Below are 12,997 nucleotides of genomic sequence, written 5' to 3'. Positions count from 1 at the left end.
AAGACGTGCGGGGTTGTAGGGTAATCGTGTAGGGAGTGGATGAGAAAGTAGGATAACATGGAACTAGTGTGAACGGGTGATCGATGGTCGGTGCGGACTCGATGGGTCGAAGGGCCTGTTTCCACACTGTACCTCCAAACTAAACTAAGTGTGTACACACAGGTGATTGTAGCTGCACTGGGAACATTATTCTATGGGTGTGTGCTGTATTAGTGATGGGGAAATGTGTTGTTATGTAGATCTGTCAGAAACATTGAACAACAGAAGATTAGAGTCTGTCACACATGGCAAGATTAGAGTAACAAGGGGAATCCCAGTTCACGGAATGTGCCGAAATGGTGATCGATCGCTGGTCAGTGTCGACTCACAAGTTCACAAGTTCTCGGAGTAGAATTAGGCCATTCGGCCCATCACCGCCATTCAATCATGGCTGATCTCTGCCTCCTAATCCTATTTTCCTGATTTCTCCCCAAAACCCCTGACACCCGTTCTAATCAAGGTTCCTGTACCGATGCCAATCAGACGATTGAACCAGTGGGCGGTGTTGCTGAAGTGGTTGAGGAAGATGGGCTTGCTCACGCCCAGCAGGTCCAGCAGCACAAACAGGTCCTGGAAGAGACAACAATGGTCACGCTCAGGGGGGGAACTGACCAGGGAGTCGAGCTGGTGGTGCTAAAGGAGGTAGGGGGGGGGGGGGAGAGTGGGGGAGGTGGTGGGGTAGTGGATGAGGGAGGGGGGGGGGGGGAGAAGGTACTGACCAGTGAGTCTAAGAGGAGGTGAGGGGGTGGGGGATGAGGGAGGGTGTGGGGGATGAGGGAGGGTGGGGTGGGTTAGGGTGGGGGTGGGTCCAAGGGGGTGGGGAAGGGTGGGGGTGAGGGGGTGGGGGTGGAGATGAGGGGGTGTGGGGGTCGGTGTGTAAGGGTGGGGGTGAGGGAGTGGGGGTGTGGGTGGGCGGGGAGGTGTGAGGGGTGGTTGTACTGACCAGTGAGTCTATGAGGGTGGTGCTGGAGGAGGTGTGGGGGTGGGGGAGGGTGTGGGGGAGGGTGTGGGGGTGGGGGTGGGGGAGGAGGTGTGGGGGTGGGGGAGGGTGTGGGGGTGGGGGAGGGTGTGGGGGTGGGGGAGGGTGAGGGTGGGGATGGATGTACTAACCAGCGAGTCTATGAGGGTGGTGCTGGAGGAGGTGTGGGGGTGAGGCAGGTTGGCGGTGGGTGTGTGGGGGTGGGGGAGGGTGTGGGGGTGGGGGAGGGTGTGGGGGAGGGTGTGGGGGTGGGGGTGGGGGAGGAGGTGTGGGGGTGGGGGAGGGTGTGGGGGTGGGGGAGGGTGGGGATGGTTGTACTGGCCAGTGAGTCTATGAGGGTGGTGCTGGAGGAGGTGTGGGTGTGGGGGAGGGTGTGGGGGTGGGGGAGGGTGTGGGGGTGGGGGAGGGTGTGGGGGTGGGGGAGGGTGGGGATGGATGTACTAACCAGTGAGTCTATGAGGGTGGTGCTGGAGGACGTGTGGGGGTGATTGGTCTTCACCATACGCTCGGCCAGGTGCCGTGACCCGTATAGTGAGTCCGTGGCCGTCCAGCTGGCCAGCGCTTCCTCTCCGTCCAGGAACAGCAGCTGCAGAGTGAGGTCCGGTGCCTGCAGGAGGGGAGTTGGACAAACCGGTCAGCGCCGCTCGGCCCCACGTTTGGCCACTGCCGGACAACGCTGGACCTGTCTAACGCCGGCAAACATGGCCAGGCTAGACGGCCCCTGAGTGGATGATGGAACCAGTGGCTGGGGTCCGGAGAGGGCGGTGTCCGGAGAGGGCGGTACGGGGTCAATGATGGTGCTGACCGGCGGATGAGGACGGTGCCCTTTATGTAGCCACTGTTTGCATACCGTGGGTACGCTCGCAACGAATCTCACTGTGACAATAAAGCATTCATTCACATGATGGGCCGAAGGGCCTGTTCCCGTTCTGTACGATTCCGAGTGCAAGCGGGTGGTCAGTACAGATGCGATTGGCCAAAGGGCCTGTTTCTATGCTCTACGGTTCACAGGGTGCGCGTTGGCCAGCAGGAACAATATGGGCCGAAGGGCCTGTTTCTGTGCCGCACTATTCGCTGGAGCGCTGGGTGGGCCACCACAGATGCGATGGGTTGAAGGGCCTGGATCTGTTCTGCACAGTTCTTTGGTGCACAGGCTGGGCCAGCATGGGTAGGATGGGCTGCATTGGCTAGCAGGGACAGGGTGGGCTGAAGGGCCTGTTTCTGTGCAGCGCGGATCTCCGGTGGGCCAGCAGGGATGGGATGGGCTGAAGGATCTGCAGTGGCCAGCAGGGATGGGATGGGCTGGGCTGAAGGGCCTGTTTCCGTGCTGCTCGGTTCTCTGGTGGGCCAGCAGGGATGGGATGGGCTGAAGGATCTGCAGTGGCTAGCAGGGATGGGACAGGATGGGCTGAAGGATCTGCAGTGGCCAGCAGAGATGGGACAGGATGGGCTGAAGGGTCTGCAGTGGCCAGCAGGGACATTGGATGGGCTGAAGGGTCTGCAGTGGCCAGCAGGGACGGGACGGGACAGACTCACCCTCTCCTTTAGTCGCCGTAGCTCCTTGTCGAGAGCGTGCGCGATCTCCAGCATGATGGCGCAGGGAACCGCGGAGTCCGTGGCTCCCACGTACACGCGCCCGGCCCCATCTGGCGGGTAGTACTTGGAGTCGTAGTGACAGGCTAGCACCAGACGTCTGCGGGCAGCGGGGGCCAGAGTGGCCACAAGGTTGGTGAAGGTACGTACTCCATGCGGTGTTCGCTCCTCAAACGTGTCCATCTCCAGACTCCAGCCGGCCGGCAGCGACTCCAGCTGGTCTTGGATGTGCTGGAGAACGGCAAGGTTGCGGTTAGTGTACGTGCAGCGGGTAGAGCTGCTGCCTCACAGCGCCAGAGACCCGGGTTCCATCCTGGCCACGGGTGCTCTCTGTACGGAGTTTGCAGGTTCTCCCCATGGGTTTTCTCCGGATGCTCCAGTTTCCTCCCACACTCCAAAGACATGCAGGTTTGTAGGTATAATGGCTTGGTATAACTGTAAATTGTCCCTAGGGTGTGTAGGATAGTGTTAGTGTGCGGGGATCGCTGGTCGGCACGGACTCGGTGGGCCGAAGGGCCTGTTTCCAGGCTGTATCTCTAAACTAAACTAGAGGATACAGTTTTAAAGTGGTCATAGAGTGATACAGCATATTTCAGGCAACTGAACCATCCCACCAACAACTAGAGAGCGATCCAGAGATATTATCCACCTCATTGGAGACCCTCGAGATTATCTTTCATCAGACCTTTCTGGACATTACCTTGCACTAAAACGTTATTCCCTAAGACTGAGGTGAGAAAAAACTTTTTCACTCAGAGAGCTGTGAATTTGTGGAATTCCCTGCCACAGAGGGCAGTGGAGGCCAAGTCACCGGATGGATTTAAGAGAGAGTTAGATAGGGGCTGGTGGGATCGAGGGATATGGGGAGAAGGCAGGCACGGGTTATTGATAGGGTCAATCAGCCATGATCACAATGAATGGCGGTGCTGGCTTGAAGGGCCGAATGGCCTCCTCCTGACCCTATTTTCTATGTCGATGCTTGCCATTGAGGGAGTACAGAGAAGGTCCACCAGACTGATTCCTGGGATGTCAGGACTTTCATATGAAGAAAGACTGGATAGACTCAGCTTGTACTCGCTAGAATTTAGAAGATTGAGGAGGGATCTTATAGAAACTTACAAAATTCTTAGGGGGTTGGACAGGCTAGATGCAGGAAGATTGTTCCCGATGTTGGGGAAGTCCAGAACAAGGGGTCACAGTTTAAGGATAAGGGGGAAATCTTTTAGGGCCTAGATGAGAAAATCATCTTTTCAATTCAATTCAATTCAATTCAATTCAACTTTAATGTCATTGCACAAATACTGAGTATGGGTACAACGAAATGCAGTTTTGCGTCAGTCCGTAGTAGTAGTGCATATAGAAATTTTAAAAAAAGAAGATACAGAATAATCAAAAATACAGAATAATTAAACAATGGGGACGGAGGGACCGGAGAAATCTATCGGCGGGACTCCGAGTTCAGCAATGTGATGGTATAATTGTAGAACCTGTTCTTCATCCTGCTGGTACGAGACCTGAGGCTCCTGTACCGCCTCCCTGATGGGAGGAGGGCAAACAGTCCATGGTTGGGGTGGGAGGGGTCTTTAATGATCTTCCCAGCCCGTCTCAGACACCGTTTTCGGTGGAGGGCATCCATGGCAGGGAGCGGGGCACCGATGATGTGCTGCGCGGTTTTCACCACCCATTGTAGTGCCTTCCTGTCCGCAACAGTGCAGCTGCTGTACCATACCGTGAAGCAGGTGGTCAGGATGCTCTTGATGGTACACCGGTAGAAGTTGGTCAGTATCTAGGGGGACAGGTGGGCTTTCTTGAGCCTCCTCAGGAAGTAAAGGCGCTGCTGTGCCTTTTTGATCAGCTTAGAGGTGTTGAGGGACCAGGACAAATCCTCCGAGATATGTACCCCGAGGAATTTGTAGCTGGAGACGCGCTCCACCTCAGTCCCGTTTATATAGATGGGGGTATGACTGCCTCCTCTGACCTTCCTGAAGTCGACAATAATTTCCTTCGTCTTCTTGGAGTTGAGGACGAGGTTATTGTTGGCACACCAGGTTGTCAGGTGCTGGACCTCCTCTCTGTAGGCTGACTCACTGATCAGTCCTACACAGAGAGTGGTGAATCTGTGGAATTCTCTGCCACAGAAGGTAGTTGAGGCCACAGTTCATTGGCTATATTTAAGAGGGAGTTAGATGTGGCCCTTGTGGCTAAAGGGATCAGGGGGTATGGAGAGAAGGCAGGTACAGGATACTGAGTTGGATGATCAGCCATGATCATATTGAATGGCGGTGCAGGCTCGAAGGGCCGAATGGCCTCTTCCTGCACCTATTTTCTATGTCTATGTCTATCCTGTTTCTGTAAACAGTGGACGGCTCGATTGTAATCATGTATTGTCTTTCCGCTGACTGGTTGGCACGCAACAAAAGCTGTTCACTGCACACATGTTCAGTACACGTGACGGGGTCAAGGAAAGAGAGTTCACGTCGCGGCCCATGTTTCCACCAATTTGTCCACCACCACGCCCAAGAAGCACAAGACAGACACCATTGTATGCAGATGCTGAAAAGTGCGTTCAGCTCTGACTGAGCAACTTCTAACCTTGCGTGTGGACTCGAAAAGTACACATGACAATGAACTAAACGATGAATTGGAGGTAGATAAAAATGCTGGAGAAACTCAGCGGGTGAGGCAGCATCTATGGAGCGAAGGAATAGGTGACGTTTCGGGTCGAGACCCTTCCGGGTCTCGACCCGAAACGTCACCTATTCCTTCACTCCATAGATGCTGCCTCACCCGCTGAGTTTCCGGAAGGGTCTCGACCCGAAACGTCACCTATTCCTTCGCTCCATAGATGCTGCCTCACCCGCTGCGTTTCTCCAGCATTTTTTATCTACCTTCGATTTTTCCAGCATCTCCAGTTCCTTCTTAAACTATAACTTGTGTCCTTTTCTTCTAGATTAGTACGGGTTACAGGGGTTATGGGGAGAAGGCAGGAGAATGGGGTTGAGAGGGAGAAACAGATAAGCCATGATTGAATGGCGGAGTAGACTTGATGGGCTGAATGGCCTAATTCTGCTCCAATCACTTATGAACCAAAGACCAAGCTATGTCCAGCCTGAATTTGTTTTGGTGATTAGAGAACGTCATAGAAACTTAGAAAATAGGTGCAGGAGTAGGCCATTCGGCCCTTCGAGCCTGCACTGCCATTCAATGTGATCATGGCTGATCATCCACAATCAGTACCCCGTTCCTGCTTTCTCCCCATATCCTTTGATTCCGTTAGCCCTCAGAGCTAAATCTAAGTCCACTCCAGTCACGCCATCGCCACGAAATAAAGAGGAATTATTTTAACCGGGGACTGACCTGTCGCACCAGCTCGATGCCCTCTGACCCGGGATATCGCTCAATCAACATGGGCACCAGGAAGGTATTCCACAGACGATGGAAGTCGACCAGCGACGCCAACTGCCTCACTTGACTCGACATGACGCTCTTTGGTTTGTGGTGGTGCTGTAATAAAGGCAGGTGCACAGTTCAGCTTCGCTCCGAGTTCCCTCTAACACCCGTGGAACCATGCTGCAGAGAGACAGGCCATTCGGCCCGGTCTATCTATGCCGACCGACATAGGTCTATGGGTGTAAGAAGGAACTGCAGATGCTGGTTTAAATCGAAGCTGGAGTAACTCAGCAGGTCAGGCAGCATCTCTGGAGAGAAGGAATGTATGATGTTTTGAGACTGAAGAAGCTTTTATAATTAAAAAATAAATTGGATAGGTATATGGACGGGAAAGGAATGGAGGGTTATGGTCTGAGTGCAGGTAGATGGGACTATGGATAATAAGTGTTCGTCAAGGACTTGAAGGGCCGAGATGGCCTGTTTCCGTGCTGTAATTGTTATATGGTTATATGGGTCTCGACCCTAAACATCACCCATTCCTCTCCAGAGATGCTGCCTGTCCCGCTGAGTTACTCCAGCATTTTGTGTCTACCTTCGGTTTGAGCCTGCATCTGCAGTTCCTTCCTGCACATTTTCTTTCCGCTGACTGGTTAGCATGCAACAAAAGCTTTTCATCGTACCTTGGTGACAATAAACTAATCTGATCTAAAGTGAACAAGGGCATTGATGAAGGAAGTGGAAGGGTTGATTTTGCAACAGGAATATAATGATTATTAATGTAATCCATGTAAAACCCTGCATCGTTTCACCAGGAGAGGTCCCCCAGCTGGTGGAATCGGCGCTGAGATACAACCAGTTAAATTATTACACGTTTTTATTTCCTTACCTATGGGAAGGATCTTGTGGCAATATTGGACTAAATTAATTCCCAATAGTTTGTTCCCTTTAAATCAAACGCCTTATAAATCTGCATTTATACAGGTCAATTCGGGTTAAAATAAAATAACGATCTTTAAGAATAAAGTCTGAATTAACTTAAATTAAGGGGGTTCTGACGAGGTGATTGGCCGGTGCAATGCCACATTTCGGGGTCACATTGTTGCAATTTCATGACACATGGTAACAATTTCGTGTCACAACGTTGCCATTTCATGTCACATTGTTGCCATTTCATGTCACATTGTTGCCACTTCGGGTCACATTGTTGCCATTTCGTGACAATATGGTGACAATTTCGTGTCACAACGTTGCCATTTCGTGTCACATTGTTGCCACTTCGGGTCACACAGTAGCAATTTGATGTCACACTGTTGCCATTTCATGTCACACTGTTGCGATATTTTTGTCACACTGTTCCAGCCTCACGTTGCGATGTGGTAGCCACGTACCTTCCGCCGGCTCCAGTCTTCCTGCACGACATCGGGGGGCTGGGAGGTGAAGGAGAGACCCCAGAATAAACCCAGGACCGCGAGGAGGAACGCGGGCCGAGAGCATGATGACAACGGCGGGGATCCGGCTCAGGCCCGGCCGCTTGTCGGGACGAGAGGAGCGGGGAATCCGCGCTGACTTGGACATGTATGATGCACTCACGGCTCACATAGTCAGTGTGCCCCTCTCCTCTCCTCTCCTCTCCTCCCCTCCCCTCTCCTCTCCTCCCCACTCCAATCCTCTCCCTTCTTCTGCTGTCCACTCAAATCCTCTCCCCACTCCTCTCCAGTCCTCCCCTCTCCTGTCCACTCAAATCCTCTCCCCTCTACAATCCTCTCCTCTCCTCCTCTCCCCCACTCTCTTCTCCTGTCCCCACAGTCTTGTGTTCTGCTTCCCGCTGGCGGCGAAGGCGACGCCGACTGATGACATCCCGACCAGGGAGTGGTTTACAATCCCACCTCCCCCTTTACTGACTGACAAGCTGAGCAGGAAATGCGTGCAATTGATCCACAGAAAATGTGACGTGTGAATCATTCGCCCAGGGTGTTTATTTGAGGTGTGTTTAAGGTGCGATGGACAGGATTTAACACAGAACACAAAATGCTGGAGTAACTCAGCGGGACAGGCAGCATCTCTGGGGAAAAGTGCAGGAAGAAACTGGTTTACACCAAAGATAGACACAAAATCCCGGAGTAACTCAGCGGGACAATAATCCTTGTTCTCCAGAGATGCTGCCTGACCCGCCGGTTATTCCAGCACTCTGTGCCTTTTAAAAAAATTGCAAACCAGCATTTGCATTTTCTTGTTTAAGAAAGAACTGCAAATGCTGGAAAAATCGAAGGTAGACAAAAATGCTGGTCGGATTGACAGACGGACGAGTTGGGCCGAAAGGCCTGTTTCCGTGCTGTACTGGAAGAATTACATTATTGTGTCGGAAGGAACTGCAGATGCTGGTTTACAACGAAGATAGACACAAAATGCTGGAGTAACTCAGCGGGACAGGCAGCATCTCTGGAGAGAAGGAATGGGTGATGTTTCGGGTTGAGATTGGGGAAGGGTCTCATAGAAACATAGAAAATAGGTGCAGGAGGAGGCCATTCGGCCCTTCGAGCCAGCACCGCCATTCATTGTGATCACGGCTGATCGTCCCCAATCAATAACCCGTGCCTGCCTTCTCCCCATATCCCTTGACTCCACTAGCCCCTAGAGCTCTATCTAACTCTCTCTTAAATCCATCCAGTTACTTGGCCTCCACTGCCCTCTGTGGCAGGGAATTCCACAAATTTACAACTCTCTGGGTGAAAAAGTTTTTTCTCACCTCAGTCTTAAATGACCTCCCCTTTATTCTAAGACTGTGTGGCCCCTGGTTCTGGACTTGCCCAACATTGGGAACATTTTTCCTGCATCTAGCTTGTCCAGTCTCCTGCAGATCTCTTCGATGGGGGGGGGGTCATTACCTGTGATGGACCGGCCAATTTACACCAGTGTACTTACTGCCTGACCCGCTGAGTTGCTCCAGCATTTTGTATCTTCATTTGTTGGGAAGAAGCTGTTTTTGATAATACCAATAAATTAATAATTTGTAATACTGGGTAACCATAATACAGCAAAACCAAAGACACAGGCCACAGAAGATCACAGTTGCTGAGGTCACTGTTGTGTTCAAGAGCCTGATGGTTGTTGGGAAGAAGCTGTTCTTGAATCTGGTGGTCATGGTTTTCAGGCTCCTGTACCTTCTTCCCGATGGTAGCAGCGAGATGAGAGCGTGGCCAGGGTGGTGTGGGTCTGATGATGCTGGCTGTCTTTTTGAGGCAGAGACTCCTGTAGATCCCTTTGATGGAGGGGAGGTCAGTACCTGTGATGGACCTTCGATGGAGGGGAGGTCCGTACCTGTGATGGACCGGGCAGTGTCCACCACTATCTGAAGCCTCCCTCGTTCTTGAGTTTCCCAGACAGACCGTGATATAACCCGTCACCACGCTCTGCATTGTACACTTAGAGAAACTCGAGAGTTTGGCGACTCCACAAAACCCCCGAGGAAGATGTTACATAGAGCATTACAGCGTGGAAACAGGCCCTTCGGCCAAACTTGCCCATTCCGACCCAAAACTGTATTGGAAGGAAATGCAGATGCTGGTTTAGACTGCAGACAGACACAAATTGCTGGAGTAACTCAGCGGGTCAGGCATCATCTCTGGAGAAAAAGGAATACATGATAGGTACACAAAATTGCGGGGAAAACTCAGCGGGTGCAGCAGCATCTATGGAGCGAAGGAAATAGGCTTTCCCCACCCCCCATCAGTCTGAAGAAGGGTTTCGGCCCCGAAACGTCGCCTATTTTCCTTCGTTCCATAGATGCTGCTGCACGCTGAGTTTCCCGAGCAATTTTGTGTACCTTCGATATTCCAGCATCTGCAGTTCCCTTTTGAACAAGGAATACATGATGTCTTGGGTTGGAACCCTCACTAGACTGCAGTCTGAAGGGTTCCGACCAGAAACGTCACCTACTGCTTATCTCCAGAGATGCTGCCTGACTCACTGGGTTACTCCAGCATGTTGAGTCTATGAGGTAAACATGTGGTTGATAATGGCATTGAAGGGGAGATGTTGGCTGGGTCACATGGTAATAGTCATAGAGCACAAATACAGGCCCTTCAGCCCAACACGACCATGCTGACCCATCTAAGCTAGTCCCGTTTGCCTGCATTCAACGTGTTTAGAACGGGTGTCAAAGGTTATGGGGAAAAGGCAGGAAAATAGGATCAGGAGGCTGAGATCAGCCATCTGGAATAGACTCAATGGGCCGAATGGCCTAATTTTACTATAATTTGTGATTAGGATCCAATTCTCTCTAAACTTTTCGCATCCATGTACCCTTGGCCTGGTGTATTTTTAATATTGTTATAGTACCCACCACAACTACCTCTGCTGTCTGCTCGTCCCATACACCCACCAGTATTCCCCATTCCCCTCCGACTGACAAAGGTGTTGGGCTGCTGCCAGACCTGAGATGTCAAACTCTCTCTCAGCGAGTTGCTGGGAGAATTGTGGATAATTTGGCCGGCACGGTGGCGCAGCGGGTAGAGCTGCTGCCTCACAGCGCCAGCGACCCGGGTTCGATCCTGACGACGGGTGCTGTCTGTACGGAGTTTGCACGTTCTCCCCGTGACCGCGTAGGTTTTCTCCCACACCCCAATGACGTGCAGATGTGTAGGTTAATTGGCTTGCAAGAAGATTGTTCCGCGCTGTAGGGGGAAGTCCAGAACAAGGGGTCACAGTTTAAGGATAAGGGGGAAATCTTTTAGGACCAAGATGAGAAAAACATTTTTCACACAGAGAGTGGTGAATCTGTGGAATTCTCTGCCACAGAAGGTAGTTGAGGCCACAGTTCATTTGCTATATTTAAGAGGGAGTTAGATGTGGCCCTTGTGGCTAAAGGGATCAGGGGGTATGGAGAGAAGGCAGGTACAGGATACCGAGTTGGATGATCAGTCATGATCATATTGAATGGCGATGCTGGCTCGAAGGGCCGAATGGCCTCTACTCCTGCACCTATTGTCTATGTTCTATGATAGTGCTAGTGCTACGGACGTTGTGGGCCGACTGGGCTGTTTCCGCGCTGTGTCCCCAAAACTAAATATACAATGCAGGAGGCCATTCAGCCCATCAATCTATCCCAGTCAATAGGCGCTTCATCCCAATCCCAGAACTGCAATTGGCGGAATCTTGATTTAAAAAAATACAAAGTTGCTGGAGGAACTCAGCGGGTCGGGCAGCATCTGTGGAGGGAAAATGAACAGGCAACATTACAGGTCATGAGTCTGACACTGGGGGTCAGAATCCGGTGGGAACGCCCCTCAAACAAGGGAAGGGAGATGAATGGCAAGGGTGTATGTCGTAAGTGTGAAGAAGGGTCTCGACCCGAAACATTCTCTGTCCAATTCCCTCCACAGACGCTGCCCGGCCCAGCTGAGTTCCTCCAGCCCATCGCCGCTCAAGATTCCAGCATCTGCAGTCTTTATTGTTGAAAAATAAACTTTATTCAATGATAAGATACATACAATACAAAAACCATGCAAACTCTGAATACATTCTTAGTGCCAATGCATTCAATATTATTATACCCAGTGGTGCTGGCATCTTCCTTTGACGTTACATGTACACCATTGCCACTCATTTGGCCCTCATGGGGTAAACTCCCTTCCCTTGTTTGAGGGAGTGTCCCCGGCGGTCTCTGCCCCCGAATGTCCAGCAGCGGAAGGACCCTAGACTGTGGCCCTCCCCCACAAAGAGTGAAAGGCCTGGATAGAGTGGACGTGGATAGGACGTGTTTCCACTAGTGGGAGAGTCTAGAACTAGAGGTCACACAGGCTCAGAATTAAAGGACATTCTTTTAGGAAGGAGATGAGGAGGAATTTCTTCAGTCAGAGGGCGGTGAATCTGTGGAATTCTTTGCCACAGACGGCTGTGGAGGCCACAAGTCAGTGGATATTTTTACGGCAGACAGATTCTTGATTAGTTCGGGTGTCAGGGGTTATGAGAAGGCAGGAGAATGGGGTTGAGAGGGAGAGATAAATCAGCAATGATCGAATGGTGGAGTAGACTTGATGGGCTGAATGGCCTAATTCTGCTCCAATCACTTATGACCTTATGAGAGTCTTGGCGTGGCTGCACCCACCTTCAGTGTGACCCTCAGCAGGCACTGACTGGTTAGCGCACAACAAAAGCTTTTCACTGTACCCCGTTACACGTGACTATAAACTAAACTGAACTCCTGCAGTCTGCAGTGGGCCAGTCGGCAACATTCCCCGATGGACATCTCGCTCTGCTGGGAGGTCAACAACGCTCGGGCAAACCGAAGAGAGTCTTTCACCGAGTTGATGATCTTCCAGCAGCACTCGATGTCAGTCTCTGAATGTGTCTCTGGGAACAGTCCTCTGTGACGGAGCTGTTCGGGATAAATCGTTCCAGGGACCCTTGCAGACCTCTCCAGACTCTCTTTGCGAATCCACACTCTGCGAAGAGGTGGGCAACCGTCTCCTCTCCATAGCAGCCGTCCCGAGGGCAGCGTGCGCTGGTAGTGAGGTTCCGACAGTGCAGGAAGGATCTGACTGGGGGGGGCTCCCCTCACCGCCAGCCAAGCCAGGTCTTGGTGCTTGTTGGTGAGTTCTGGCGAAAAGGCATTTGGCCTGACAATCTGGGCAGTCTGCTCTGGGAACCACGCCACTGGATCCATGGAGTCCTTTCCCTGGACGTTCCATGCTGACCACTGCCCAATGGACCTGTGCTCGAAGGTGAAGGAAGGAACTGCAGATGCTTGTTTAAACAGAAGTTAGACACAAAAAGCTGGAGTAACTCAGTGGGACAGGCAGCATCTCTGGAGAGAAGGAATGGGTTGAGTCTGAGGAAGAGTCTCGACCCGAAACGTCACCTCCATTCTTTCTCTCCAGAGATGCTGCCTGTCCCGCTGAGTTACTCCAGCATTTTGTGTCTACCTTCGATTTAAACCAGCATCTGCAGTTCCTTCCTACATAGGTAGTGATACTTGGTGCCCACGTGCCTTGGCTC

General features: G+C 51.9%; 1 protein-coding gene across 1 annotated transcript in view; it reads right to left on the bottom strand.

Moving 5' to 3' along the window:
* The window catches only part of qpctl (glutaminyl-peptide cyclotransferase like), a 9,945-nt gene extending 2,284 nt beyond the window's left edge, over positions 1-7,661 (bottom strand). The window contains exons 1-5 of the mRNA XM_033014272.1: positions 7,390-7,661; positions 5,969-6,115; positions 2,555-2,842; positions 1,464-1,625; positions 510-609 (exon numbers count right to left, since the gene is read on the bottom strand). Of these exons, the coding sequence (XP_032870163.1) occupies positions 510-609; positions 1,464-1,625; positions 2,555-2,842; positions 5,969-6,091 (673 nt within the window). The 5' untranslated portion in view covers positions 6,092-6,115; positions 7,390-7,661. The remainder of the gene's footprint in view (positions 1-509; positions 610-1,463; positions 1,626-2,554; positions 2,843-5,968; positions 6,116-7,389) is intronic.
* Positions 7,662-12,997: the final 5,336 nt, after the last annotated feature.

This window comes from Amblyraja radiata, chromosome 41, assembly GCF_010909765.2.
Source record: "Amblyraja radiata isolate CabotCenter1 chromosome 41, sAmbRad1.1.pri, whole genome shotgun sequence".
In the NCBI taxonomy this organism is placed as follows: domain Eukaryota; kingdom Metazoa; phylum Chordata; class Chondrichthyes; order Rajiformes; family Rajidae; genus Amblyraja; species Amblyraja radiata.
This window is presented reverse-complemented; position numbering and strand designations above follow the sequence as displayed.